At 36.1% G+C, this 15,150-nt stretch overlaps 1 protein-coding gene across 1 annotated transcript in view; it reads right to left on the reverse strand.

Annotated features, from left to right (window-relative positions):
• Nucleotides 1-6: 6 nt before the first annotated feature.
• LOC103131020 (transmembrane protein 163-like) overlaps nucleotides 7-15,150 on the reverse strand; it is a 48,334-nt gene continuing 33,190 nt past the window's right edge. Inside the window, exons 3-8 of the mRNA XM_007542560.2 lie at nucleotides 7,930-7,973; nucleotides 6,675-6,766; nucleotides 6,426-6,522; nucleotides 2,276-2,387; nucleotides 1,398-1,539; nucleotides 7-1,299 (exon numbers count right to left, since the gene is read on the reverse strand). Coding sequence (XP_007542622.1) covers nucleotides 1,239-1,299; nucleotides 1,398-1,539; nucleotides 2,276-2,387; nucleotides 6,426-6,522; nucleotides 6,675-6,766; nucleotides 7,930-7,973 — 548 coding nt within the window. The 3' untranslated portion in view covers nucleotides 7-1,238. The remainder of the gene's footprint in view (nucleotides 1,300-1,397; nucleotides 1,540-2,275; nucleotides 2,388-6,425; nucleotides 6,523-6,674; nucleotides 6,767-7,929; nucleotides 7,974-15,150) is intronic.

Below are 15,150 nucleotides of genomic sequence, written 5' to 3' on the forward strand. Positions count from 1 at the left end.
TGTCGCCACATGCATACTCAGCATGAGGGATTTCTGTAAAGTCAAAGACACAATACTGGTACTAGTCTGCTTTAAATGCAGCGAATGGTGCTTCTGTTGACTTGGGGGTGCTGATAACAAATGCATGACACTTTTCACATTTGTACTGATAAAAAAAAAGTGATATTCTCTGAACACTTCACAATTACACACTGTTTTGTTTAACTTAAAATCTCTTTAAAGTATGCTTAATTTCAACATGACAATATATGAAAAAAAAACGTTCAAGGCTTTGTTTGGCCCAAGTTGGCTCAATGATCAGCTGTCAGCAGCAGTCAACAAGTGTACGTTATCATAGCTGGTTCATTAATTTGTGCTTGAACTTATTACAGAAAGAAAACAAAAACATCAAAACAGTTCCAGATTTGTGCACTGAACTTTGTCTCCATTGCCATTTTATGGCAAATGTTTGTGCTTAATGAGTCCTTTCATCTTAACTCAGTCACCTAACTGAAAGTTGGTAATGTATCAGGAAGATATAGCATTAACCGTTTTCTCCTCTTGTTTTCGTGTCTTAGAGATAATTTAAGAGGCTAATCTCAGAAGATTTCCTCTGTTTAACATTTAAAGACACACTTCTGCTTAATAGTCACTTGAAATGATAAAGTTTGTAAATTAGTGGGCTGCTTAGAGCAAGAGTTTGACAATGAAGGAAAGGCTTCATTCTAAAAAGCCCATTGAATGTCTTCTTTAGTAAATTACATGGATAAACCCTCTTTTTTCCACAAGACCTTATTTAAAGACACTATCAACATAAAAATCTGCATTGACATCCGTCTCTGCCTTCCTGAACAAACCCAAAGCACTTCTTGAGCTTTTGAGTTTGTGATCTCACCTCTTCCTCATCCAGGGTGTCATTTTTAACTTGATGCATTTAGGAGCTATTTAAGAGAACAAGGAAAAAAAAAACCTCTGAGCTGAAAAGATCTTCAATAATGTCATTATCTCTCAAGGTCTCTCAGACTTGAGTAATTGAATGTCGGAGTGCACTATGTACAGTATGTACAGCAAAAGTGTATATTCACATATATGCATGTAACAGAGCATGATGTATGCCGTAATAGTGAATGTACAAGCAGTATGTGGATGAGTGTATGAAAGATGAGAGAGGAGAGGGCAGGAGGCACCCAGGTGTGTGTGGGTGGGTGTGTGTGTGTGTGTGTGTCTAAAACTGCTAATCTGATTAGCCTCGGGCTCTTTCATTCGAAGCGTTCGTAGTTCCTCGTCTGCCTGACCCGTGGCACCATGTCTTTCAGGAGCCTGTGCAAACAGAAAATGAGCAGATGTTGGAGGAAATGAAAGAGATTTCAAAACCGTAAAACTGAGAAATAAACGTCTGTCAAACACAAAACTCTTACTTGACTCCGTAGGCCAGGATGATTAGTCCGATTAAAACCCCAATGGAGCCATCCAGAAACCAGACATCGGGATGCTGCTTGAAGACTTCAGCACTGATGAGAATTGAGAATCCCATGATTGCTCCAACCATCGAGTTAAACCCTAAAAAATACGAGATTAGCATGTAAAGGTTGGCTCGGTTTATAAACTTGTTTCTCTAAAATGTCTTTGAATATTCCTGAAAGAGAACCATCTAAGAATTTAATGTCATACAAATTTTAAACCTGTTATTCGCATCATTCTTCTTACTAAAGTCTTACCTGAGTGATTTTGTTTAGAATAACCAAATGGGATAATTATTAATAATTGTATGTAATAAATAGCCCTTCATCTTCATAAGTATGTGTGAAATAACTAACATTCCAACATTTAAGAATATAAATGGTGAATTTTATCTGTATTTCAAGAAAACCCATCATTTTTTTTAAACACAAAAATCATATCTATGATACAGCAACATTATTTGTACCTTTTTTTCTTTTTTAAATATAATTACACGTGCCCTAGTGTGGAAGCTAGCTCAGTGGGTTATTGTCTTGCCTGCAGTAAGTGTATAGTCTTGTGGGAAATAAATCCATGCTCAAAGAACAGCAACCTCAGGCTTATTGGATTGATGCCCTGCAAGTTAGAGAGTGAGACCTGGGGACAATGGAGAGTAACATTCGTTTGTGTTGCACTTTTCTTCAGCTCTGCATGTCTCTCTCTTTCACAAGATGCACATTTTATTCTTTTATCATTTATGTTTTGGTTTTTCATGTGTTCTCTAGCATTAAGTCCCACCTACGCCATTTATCAGACAAGTTATTTATTAAATTAAGTGAGTGTGCAGACTTCCCACCGTCAGTAATAAGTGCCCGACTGGTCAGCTTTTTTCCCAGCATGAACTTGGCCACGGCCAGCACAGCACAACTGAGGCCGCTCACTATGGAGACGCTGTAGAGGAAGTCATCCTGGGGTCACACACAGGAACAGAGAAAAAGCTCATGAAACTGGCTGTTTCTATGGTTATATACAATACCTGTAGTACTTGGCACAGAGTCAAGAGGGAAGCAAACTCATTTAAATGGAAGGCTGAATTGTTAGCTTTTCGTTAGCTCAAGCATTTTAAACTCAGTGCTCCTCTTTAATTGGTGCATCAGTTCAAGGTCGTACCGATGAGGCTTTGAAATGATTCGAGCTCTTTTTTTTTATTCTCACTATCAGTCTCAAACGAATTCAGCAGAAACCCAAACTTGACCCCTGCTTCAGGAAAGACAGAAATCAGAAGGAGGCGAGAAAAGGCAAAGAATATCTGGCAGTGAAACACAAAGACTGTCTTCACTAGGCTCTGATTTTCACTTACATAGACCAAATTAAAAGCTTTTGATTTATTAATTTGTAACTTAGGCATTTATTACTAACATTGGACTTTTTACTTAAACCTCAATTACTTTGGAAAAGTATTTAAACAGTTAATATTTAATCATTATTGTTTTATTAATGTTACAACCACAGGCTTTCTATTGGTATCTTATGTCACAGACATTTACAAATTTCTCCATAGTTGTAACAAAAAATGAAAATGTTTTAGAAATAAGACTTTGAACGGTCTGCAGTGTATTTCTATTTTACTCTATATCTACAGTAAATAAGCATCACTGCAATAAGATACCTTCATTCTGAAATTGGGCCTCTGTCTCTTTAAGAAGCTCTCATTGTTTCCAACATTCCATCACAACAACGCTCCTCATCGTGTCGTTAACAACCGTTATTAGAGGAGTTGGGCTGAGGAGTAGTTTGACTCTGACTCTCAAGCGGGTGATGTCGTTTCCTGGGCGTGCTTCATGAGGAGAAGATACCAAAACCAATTTAAATCCCTTGTGGCCCAGGGAAGCTGTGGGATCCCCCAAAATGGGCTGGATGGTGCTACCAACGGGAACGATGGCTGAGTTCATCTTGACAGTCTTTTAGAATTCAATTTGGAAATCTCAAATATTAAAAGCTCTATTACTGCAAAAATCCTACATGTGTATGACTATGAGATACTTGCACATTACAATGGTTTCAAAGCTGCTCTGTCTCTCTTTTCTTGACACAGAGGGGCTCTTCTGGTTGTGTGTTTAATCAGGTACAAGAGATGGACAGACAGTCAGAGCTGCACAAGAGGACGTGATCCGAATGGGGATTTCTACCTTTTCTTCATCCCTCTGTACAAAGCAGCAACATTTTACAGTAATCCCACCGTGTGGTTTTCCTCCTCAGGCTGTACAGCTTCCATGTGAGAGGAGTTTTATTTTAGACACCATAATGTGCAAAGTCTAATGTTCTCTTTCATTCTCTTTCACACTGAAATGAAAGGAAATCTGGTGTGGTAAATCACCTGTGACTTCCTTTTTTTGAAGACTTCAGTGATTTTCTGTACCTCAAAGAAAACAGACTACGAATGATAATAAAGTTCTAGAACGCAGATGAGGTCAGTTCACAGGGAAAAGATACGATGCTTTAGATGAGAACAACAAAAAAGAAACTGCATCATTTCATCCTCCAAACTACTGCATCTACATATTCAACCAAAGCGCAAATCCTGTGACAGAGAAACTCTGAATACACTAACAACTGCTTCAGTTTATGCATGCTAGAAAGCAGAATGTTTATAACTAAGGAAGGATTTCAAGGGCTGACAGAAGGTGACGAAATAAGTGAGGTGGCGGATGTAAGAGGCGGGGTGTCAAAGAGAAAGATAGTGGTAATAGGCTTTTGATGGTGTTAGCAAGATCCCACTGGGCTCTAACACATGGTCTCTATTAACATAATGGCATGAAAGCAATAAACACAGTCTGGAGAGAAGCTGCTGACCTTAACCAGCTCCCCTTCTTCTCCTGTCTTGAATAATATGTCTCTTTACCATCGGAGATCTTTAATTGTTTCTAACAACATTTTTCCTTCCTTTAAATGTCACACCCACCCAAATGTCAACTAGTCAAAGAGTTTGAGGCAATTTACGGTCGACAGAAAAATCAGTTTGACTCGGGGTCGATTAAAGTTAGACAAAGACGTCTCCGAAATGGGAAATTGTTTCAGAAGAAGTTCAGTCAAGTAAATTAGTATTATTGTGCTTTATGTATTAAGAAATAATGATAAACACACACTGTCTGCATGCTGCACACCTGGTTTAAATGTTATCTGCAATTTTATTTTTTTTTTTTATGTTAGAAATGTCCTGATCTGACCCAAAGCATTGATTTGGGGTCCCAATCAGGATGTAGTCCCGAACTAAACTAAACTGTCAGTAGAACAACAACATGAATGTTACAAAATGTGAACTTTGTTTTGTTGATTTAATAAATCCAGGTTTTCTCAAACATGTCAAGTGACAATGATTTTTACTCTTTAAAAAATCATCTCTCATGGCAGTTTTGCGGTTTTGGCTTCTCTTTCTCATTCTCTTGTTTTCTGTCTCTCTCTGTCTGTTCTTGAGATTAAAACATTGTGAAAAATCAGCTTTAAACTGACACTAATTCGTCACAGTGCAGCTAAGAAAAGATGCAACACTGTCAGGATTATTCATAGTCTCAACAGTTTCACAGAGAGATGAAAAGTGATGTTATAAGAAAGTGAGGAGGAGTCCTTGTTAAAAGCAGAAATGAACAATAATAAAGACATAGTCTTTAATTTAAAGAAACATTTGGAGAATAAGGCTAATGCAGGATCTATGTGTTTAAAAATAACCAAGACAAGACACTCTGTCTTTACCTTTCTATTCCAGCGAAGGAAACCCTGATGTGAACATCTTTGATCGTAGTAGACAAGCTATTTCCTGAAGAACCCACTTTCATTTTCCTGAAGCTTTTATTTCTGTAGTTTCAAAGAAACCAGGAAAGTCACAGACTGGTAGAGTATTCATTACTCACCTTCACTCTGTGATCTATTTTAAGATTATCACAACCTCTTTTTTTGCACCTTTACGTTACTGCACCTGCCAAACCTCAGCAGCATCTTTCCAGGGAACCCAGCATGCAGACCAAGAATCCAACCCAAATTCTTTTTTATTGGTTGTTGGACATGTACTATAAAATGTCTCAACAAAGTTTCCTTGATTGTCTGTAAGTTTAAAGCATCTTAAGTTAATTTGATGTACATCTATAGTCATGTTTTCCATCTATTACGCATTTTTACTTGCAAATATGAATATTTTTCCTCTGTTTTTTCTACAGAAAACACTGAGCCAGAAAAATACTGGCTCAGTGTTAGTCGGCTTAGCTGACTAAGATGTTTCTCAGCGGATTCCCAAAAGTGCTTTAATTTTAACACAGACCAGATCTAAAACCTTTATATTATTTTTTTTGAGAATGAGAATACTATTACATTTTAACTCAGCATAAATAAAATATGTTAAATTGTTTAAATTTTAAATTTATTGTTTAAGAGAATTGGTAAGTTTAGTTTGTAAAAATGAAAATATTAATCTTCATTCTTTGGTTGTGTTACCGTGGTTACAATCCGACGATGTAAATGTAATCTTTTCTTTGTGTTTGAGCTCGGTTTGTTTACAAAAACATCTCATCAAATTAGGACCAATTATCTGTGAATGCTTTTAAGCTCACTTTCTCCTATAGATGACTTTTTACCACTTGGCAATAAATGATCAGCTGAATTTCACTGCATTTATTATCATTTAGATTGAAATATTCTGGCAATATGACTGGACTGCATTGGAATAAATTTGTTAGAATTGAATTTTGACTATAATTGGAGAGCAGTGTGCCATTTATTCATGCAGAATCCCCAAACATCAGTTTTATTATTTTATAATACACAGTTATATTCATGCAGCTAAGAAATGGTAGATTCATAGAAGGTTATTAACCCCAAGTATTTTGCATCTGCTATTCATTGAGCATGACTCAGATATTAAAGTGCTCATTATCCCACTTGTATATAATGTTTTAAAGGTTTTGACAAGATTATAAACTTAGATTTACTGTTTAATGTGTGTTAAGTAGCCTTACCACTTCTGGAGGCATCCTGGTGGCCAGATCATGGATGGCTTTTCCCAGGATACACAGTGAGGAGAGAATAAACACAATCCCCAGGATCACACACGCTCTGCAGACCCCAAAACAGGAACAGAAATGTGCGTTGAGTTAGATTTGAATGCACCCAACATCCTAACCTGTTCTGTCTTATTTATTCACGAGAAATGAACACTTTCTGTTTTTGACATATATATGTCTTTTTTAAGACTTGTTTATACTCACATGTACTCTCTGTGTGCAGAGTGAACAGCTGCTGCGTTGCTGTAGCGCCAAAGGACGATGGCTGATGACATGACATCCAGTGTGGCATCAAACTACGGCCGGTTAGAGAAACGCAAGTAGAAAAAAGAAATGGTAAGAATTTTACTAATTGTGACCACAGATATTCAATAATAACTGGTCAATTTAAAAAGTAAGCACTTAAAAGTGCTCTTATTGAATTTATTTATATTGTAAATATTTTCCTAGTAAATGTAGCTTTTGTGATGTTTAAAAAAAGAGGTATTTTTTAATTGTACAAAAATACTTAAATTATCGGCTTGATTTTAAAAAATATATATATATATCTATATCTATATATAGATATATATATATAACAATAAATCTTTAAGGGATTTTACAAAGTTTTAAGAGAGGATGGTGTTAAATATTGTATATTGTGGCCCTATTTTCTTACAGTGTAATAAATAACAAAAATAACTTATTGTAAAACTGACAGATTTTATTTTTTTCCTTGCTGAGTCCTGATGCCACCCCCTGAGGGTATGCTTCCCTGATTAGATAGCCGTACCACCCATATTAAAAGGGCGAAACCACTAATGACAGCACGTTTTATTGGTTTTTATTAAATGGTGTATTTTAAATGATCTAATCTGGACTAATGATAACATAAATCAGTTGTTCTGTGAAGAATTCAATATAAACTGATAAGTATCAAAACAGGAACTACAGAAAATCTTAAAGCAAAATAATAAAATGTTCGTTGATCCGATCAAAACAATGCTGACTTTAAGTATTATAGTTGGCAAAAGCAACATATATTCAGATGATTTACCAAAGATAATTAAAACCTTCTGAGATAAAATAGCCAGAACTGCAGTTCAAATGATCTAATCATGTTATGCTAATCACATTTCCCACCAAAAGCCCAAGGTGTGAATGTATTAATTTTCATTTCCTTGTTATTAAGTTGTACATTCTCCTACTAGAAACAATCTTAATCATTTCCTCTTGTAATTATGAGCTCTTGCATAACATTATCCTCAGGTAAAAACCTGATGACCTCTTTCACAAACTCAAAATGCATTTTGACAATCCATCCCAGCTCCTTGGAGAGTCCATCCGCTCTCCTTTGTTACCGTGGCAACAAGGGGACCAATAACACTTTGGTTTTGGGATTCATTAATAAATTACTGAGGTCCCCAGCAATGACTAATTGATCAGCGTTTAGGGAGGAAAGCAGGAAGCTGGGACTCACAGCAAATCCAAAGGCTGAGGCGCTGTGTCTCATGAAGGAAACAGCTGTAAAGACAGAAAACAACAACATGAGTCACTTTTTTCCTCCAAAAGAAAACAACTGAGTTCATTCTGATCCTTTCCCTGTTTTCTGTAAAGAATGCACTCATGGGTACACAATTCATCATGTACTTGGACCTAAGTGCAATGCTGGGAAATAGCCTAGTGAGTTAAAGGTGTTATTGTTACAAAATAAGTGAAACAAAAAGCATGCTGTAAAAATAAATTCAAATTGTGGTAAGGTTCTTTTTTTTAACCATTGTTTTTCATTTAAATAAAGCACTATACCATATTTAATGAAAAACATACACAATCAATAAATGAGAATATTACTGAAAAGCCCATTTATTTCAGAAGCTTTATCATTTAGTTAAACTCATTACATACAGACACAGAATGATGTTTGAAAGCCTTTATTTCTGTTAATTATGATCATTTTCTGCTTAAAGTTAATGAAAACATATATAAAATACAAATATTACATTAGACTTAAAAAAGATTAATAAAGAAATGAAAAGTATACTTAAAACCTGCTTATAGGTTATTATATTCAAAAGGTGCTTTTCACCTCATCCAAAATTATAAAATAATTTTATTAAATATGAGTGTTGATCATAAAGAATGGTGAAGGAGGGAATTACGATCTTGGCTTATTTTTCTTGCACCTAATTTAGGTTTTTAAGGCAGCGCAGAGAACAAATTGGGCAGTTTGTGGGGACTGCTGTGGGAGTACAGAGTGCTTCGGTTGCTTTTAATGGTTATTCTCTCTGTGTTCACCCAGAGCAACAGCTGTGTCTGCATACTTGGCTCAAAATTGAGCTTTTTCCCTGGGTTTATTGGGACAAATTGATTGCTTTACAATTTAGAGGAGAAAATAGTAAAACATAAAATGTTCTCAGATTTCCAAACAAATTTGCAATGTAGGATGAAGTATGTAATAAAAAAAAATTCTTAGTATTCTATCAATTTTCACTATATCTTGAGATACATTGGACAAGATAATGTATTACTCTGAATTGTATTATATTATGCTTTCCAAATTTTTGTCTTTTGCTAAGATAGTCTGCTCAAAGATTCTCTGACATTTCCAGACGGTTACAGAAAGCTTTGTCTGGCTGTGTCAGTGACACAGAAAGGTCAGCATGACATCAGCAGTGTGAAATGACTGGATCCATTTAATAATGCCGAGCAACGAACACCATATGGGTCAAACTATCATATATAAGATGTTTATCTATAAGGAGATATTTACTAAATCCAAATTAATTACCTGTGCAAGTTAATTAGCAGAACTAGACCGTGTATTGTTAGTTTTTGCCAGTAGTGCATTCATTGCAGTGCAGTTGTTGTTTAAAGCACCTATATTGTTTTTCTGCGCTCCTTTTCCTTGTGTGTTTAGCTCCCTCCTTGCCTGCGCTCGCAGGTCAGAGTCTCTTGGGACACCAACCCGCCGTTAAATTGCCATGGCAACAGGAGATTTGAGGCCAAGATGGGACTTAGTTTGAGCTCGAGCAGCAAGCAAAAAGCTTTAATCTTCCTTTTCTCTTTCATATTACCTCTCAGTCATTCCCCTGACCTCTGTCTTTGCAACCTCACAGATGTCGCTTCCATACTTTCTGCTTTGCTGTCATGGATGTATCAGTTGTACTAGGGGGTGACACAGGATTTCCTGCAATATGCTGTCTCTATGTCGCTCTTTTCTCCTGAGATAGTCACCTTGGATCTCCATCGTTGTCTTAGTCACACATTCACTTCTAAATGTGTTCTCTCTTACTGCCTTTTCTTTGGGCCTCTACCAGGCTCCCGCCTACCCGAAGAGCGCAGAAACAAGGCCAAGTCACTCTGGATGCTTCTGCGCCAACTTCTCTGTTATGTTTAGACAAAGTACTGGCGTTTTGCCTTCTGTTAGAAGTCTAGTTTGTCTGTGTCTGTGTTGTTGGCTTAGGAAAACGGCACCAAAAAAGAACATTTGTCTCAAAATGGTCAGGTGTAAAACTTAGACTGGAAATGACGGAAAAATAACCCAATATCTAAAGGTAAAGACAAATTTAAAGAGCCAGAAGAAAAGATAAGCTACATCTGATCTAGGGCATAAAAAAAGCTTTATCATGATATTTAATAAAAGTGACAATAAGAACTATTTATTGCGACTTTTTTAGGTAAGTGTATTGTCGACATAGCAATCACAGCCCTGCTGTTGAGAAACATATCAACAGTTGAAATACAGTTGAAAAAAGAGTTTTTATTTCTTGCTACCTAACGTTTTGCATACAATATACTGGGAAACCAGGAGCAGTTTTTTGCTAAAATCCCAGAACTGCTAGAATAAAGCAGTCCAGGTTCAGATGTTTGCTTAATGTGGTTTTATCATTTATCTTTGTACTTAGTTTTAATATTTGGCATCTAAGCTTTCTGTTCTTTTGCATGTAGAAGTTTTAATGACTTTTTAATACTTTGCTATTTTTTTAAAAGAATCTCTCTTCAGTGATGAGTGATAATTAATAAAGGCTCTCTCTAAAGTCCAAAACATGACAACAGATTGTTTTTGAAGATTTTCTTCTTTTTTTTTTTAATCTCTTTACTATGAGACGGTTGACAAATTACATTAAAAATCAAAAGAAAATTATTATGAGCATGGAAAAAGCAATACTAATTTTCTTCAAAACAACAACCTTTAATTTATAATCGTCTCCAGCTTATGTTTGATGTTTAATGAAAACAGAGTGAGGTGAACGTGAGGCAGATGTGAAATACCTCATAAAAAATGGCTCCACTGAGGTAGTTTATGGCACAGAGAACAAGAGTGGGCTTATCCAAAGTGGGCCTGATAGTTTCTAATAATTTGGACATACACATATGTATGCACTTTATACATAAATATGTATGTATAAAGTACAGAAATGTACAGAAAGAGTTATTTGAAACTCAGTTTTCACACCAAGAACTCAATTTGAATGTGGACGCAAAATGAGACGACAATTTCCACGAGTGCAGTACCCTCTGACCTTTACCTTACCACATCAGAACCTTCAAATCAAACACCATCTTCCTTGTTCCTCCCAGCCTGGTCTGGGGTTCTTACATCAGAGAGGGCAGCCATTGATGATGCAAGTAAGCATGAAAGTATTCATTCAGGGAAAAACAACATACAGATTTTTATTTTTGTGGAACCCCAAAGGTTGTGCTGCCCTGGGCAGTGTGCCACATCCCCCTTATTGTTCCCTTAAACAGGGAAAATCCTTTCTCATGGTTATCCCCACTTGGGATTTCTGAATCAACAGCAACTTCCCTCTTTTTGATCTTACTTAAACCTCCTGAAAGGCTAATTCAGTTGTCATTACTTGGATTTAACTATATATTACTGATGTGTAATGGAGTGACCAGCAGGATAATTGGATTATGAATCTACAAGAGTTCGCATTCCAAGTCAGTGTTCAATTTATAGCTGCAGCCTCAGAGACATTCTGAACATATTTAACCTCGTTTTATGGCTCCAGTTAAATACAGACACCTATATTAATCATGTAAAAGAGCTTAGGAGCTGTCCTTTCAGTCTTCATTCGTTTTTTGTTTGGTGAGTTGTGAAGTATTAAGGAAATTCATATCACCTCATGGCATTTTCTTGGCTCTGACAGGGATTTTCTCACGATACGTTGATAATCCATTGAATCACATAGTAATGCAGTCTTAGTATTACTAAGGACATTATGGGTTGTCATTAGTCATAGAGATTTGTGCCATGCAGTTAAATGCTTTATGATACAAAGGCTATTCAGGAGGGGAAAAAAGGAAACAAATCCTTGTAAAAAAATATGACTGGCAAAAGATGTATGTAAGCAAATCACATACTGAAAGCAGTAATAACTAACAAAAATATTTAATGCTATTCACTGGGGAAAATATACTGTGAAACCCAAGCTACATCATGAGATTTGTTTTGCTCATTGTTTGCATGTGTTAATCCTTACATTAATAGTTTGCTAAAACAGCTTTTCAGTCTGAATTCACACATTTACGTACTAAACAGCAGTTCAAGACATAATTCTTTTCATCCAAAATTTACACCTAGACTTAAACACTTTGGGAAACTGTATTATGGTATGATCATGAAACATTAATTTTAATTTAGGCACCAAAACAACACTGGCATCACAAAAAGAATGATGCGGGCTTACTTTTGTCCAAATGGAAGAGATGTTTTCGTCAACGAAGATATGAGCAAATCCAAAAACAATGTCATTTATATTTCAAAACAGTACCGCATAAAGTACATTTTGTATCTCAAACCGGACTTTGCTTGGATCGTTTATCTTCCCTGTTCTGTATCTGGCTTTGCTTAAGGATGACCAGCGGTGCCCTCTGCTGGATGGCGGCCAAACTACAACACTAAAAGAAGGTCTAATAGGACTTTGTTAGTTAATCAACTGGAACGGATTTCAATCTAATGAATCATTAATAGACAATCATAAGTTGATCCTTATTTGTGATGTTTTATTTTTTTAGCATCACAGTGAATTCAAATTTGCATCCAAATCAATAGAAGAATAACAACTGAAGTTAAAATAAAAAGTGCTTCAATAAAGTAAAATGTTGTCTAAAGATGAACATTTCACCTTTTTTCTTTTTTTGCAGCAGATTTGATTGTTTTTCAGTTACACATAATATAGGTAAAATTATGAATGTAAAATCTTTTTAAAATAACGTCATGTACGTCACTGCATGTATACACTTTAAAACTTGAATCTGGGCCTTTTTTATCTTTTCATGTAAATACTTGAAAAGATAGTGTAAATAAGAAGAAAATATACACCACCTGTCTTGAATATCATTTGTAAAGCAACTCTGTTTCTGCATCTTAAAAGCCTGCAGTTGTTCAAAGATAGTGGTGGATTGCTTTTGTTTATGAGGCTGTCAATCCAAAAAGACTGGATTCACTCAGCGAGGCTCCGAATGTAAAAATAGTCAGTATCACCCTCCCTGCAGTTATTCATCTTCCAGTTTCTGCTCCCCAGCTCATTTCGATGTGCCAGCCGTCTGTGTGGTTACCAGCTGCCAGCAAATCGATGCCTCTCTGGAGGCGAGCGGACATGCTTCCGTGTTCTGTCCTTCGGGTTGGTAGTTAATCAGGAGGGCAAGCATGCATGGACAGATACTAACAAGATTGGAGAAATAAAGAGCAAAAGCAAGAGCTGTTTGAAAGGGAGACGAAGGAAATTTAAAGACCCTAAAGAAAAAGACAAACGAGGGGGAGAAGGAGAGAAGAAACAGGAGCTAAATGGGAAAACAGCAAAATAAACTACATTTGTTTCACAAGTATTAAAATGTGGGGAAAATCCATAATTATTTTTGCTTTCTATCAAAATAAGGAATTATCTTCTCACAGTTTGATACACAATATTTTCCACATTTAAGAAAGGAGAAAAAGCCAAAACTATGTTTAAAACGACAACTTGGCAAGACTCCCTTTTGACTTTTCCCTACACATTACACCAAAATGTTCTTCTTTAACTTCAACAGTACAAAGAATCTGTCCCCAAAAACAATTATCCATGTTTAGAAGTAAACAGCAGACAACTGGAGTAAGGGGCAAAAACAGCCCACAAACAGATGAAATAAACAAACATTAGGGAAACCTCCTGAAAACGCTTTTTATCTGCCTGTTTTAATAGTTCAAACACCAAATATACCTTATTAATAAGGTCCACTGCATTAATAAATGCAGTGGACAGCATCCTGGCACAGACACTGAAACTAATCTGCAGCAAAAGAACATTAACAGCATTTCTGGATTTGCATGTGCCAGCCAATACCAAGATCCAAGATCAAATACTTTAGATATGCTCTGCAGAAAAAAAATCAGCAAATAAGCAAATTTTCTGTGAATAGATTATAGAAAGTCACATTTTACCTTTAAGAGAAAGAAAAGGTAAAATTATCAGTTCATTGTAATTAAATCCAACATTTCTTAACGTAATTGTTAGCTTTTTATTACGATGCAGATATTTTAATTTAATAAGAAATTCTTTCAAAAATGCTACTAAATAATGATATAAAGATCTTTAATGAATTGTTTTTGTTTGTTGGTTATGTTATTGTACTACAACATCCATCCAAGCATACATACACAGTCAGTTTATGCTAAATCAACTCAATAGTCAATGAAAAGACAAAAAAAAAAAAAAAAAAAAACTGGAGTTACTGTTATGTTTGAGCTATTAATCTGTGAAAATCTTTGTCCAGCTGTCTGCTGACAGGTACAGTAGAGTGAGGGAGGTTATTTCTTCTCCGGCTGGTTGCCATTCCATTACCCCTTAAACCTCCCATGCTATTGACTTTATGAAAAAAGTCCATATCGAATTAGCAGAATAATTTGCAACCAAATAGAAATGTAATTACGTCCTCCTTTCTGCTCCTCAAGGGCAGTGGCTCAATTCAAGGATGCAGACTTCAATTACATCCAAAGAGCAGAGGAATAATCAGGGAGACTGTAGAGAGGACGAGGAGGGATAAGAAAGGCAGTCAGATGGACAGATGAAAAAAGAGAATCGGATCTAAACGGAGAGATGGCGTAGGTGGGCTGGCAGAAGGAAAAGGGAGGTGAAAGATTAAAGAGCAAAGATGTCACACAGAGTAAAGGGAACTGAAGGAGATTAGATGAGCCACTGCCAATCTGTGACTGAGCTTCTGATCTAACCAAGGTAAGCCACTGCACTCACAAATTAAAACAAATCTTCCAACAAGCGCATTTATTGAAGTGAACTGAGTGAAATGAAACTACTTTATAGTATAATAAAGACAAAAACGTAAAGAAATGTTCACACATTGATCCATTACCTTGTTTTTTTTTGTTTGTTTGTTTCTGAAAAAAAGTAATTCATTTGCAATTAAACAATTAATTCACAAACTATCCCTCAATAGCAAGTGGTTTGTCCCAAACCATATTCTTCAGCGGTGAGATGATTGAGGGTGCCTCACATGTACGACCCATTTTAGTCGTACATGTGAGACACTCCATAAAAAGCATCTCCATAGCATCTCCATAAATTCAACATCTGGGCTTTGACTGAGCCCAGGATTTTCCATTTCTTGCTTCTCAGCTAATCTGTGGTCTGTTTTGGGTCACTGTCATGTCAGAGGGGACACCTTCAGCTTTTCTTGATGTAACAAATTGTTCTCAAAGTGT

This window comes from Poecilia formosa, unplaced genomic scaffold (assembly GCF_000485575.1).
Source record: "Poecilia formosa unplaced genomic scaffold, Poecilia_formosa-5.1.2 Scaffold709, whole genome shotgun sequence".
Classification (NCBI taxonomy): Eukaryota; Metazoa; Chordata; class Actinopteri; order Cyprinodontiformes; family Poeciliidae; genus Poecilia; species Poecilia formosa.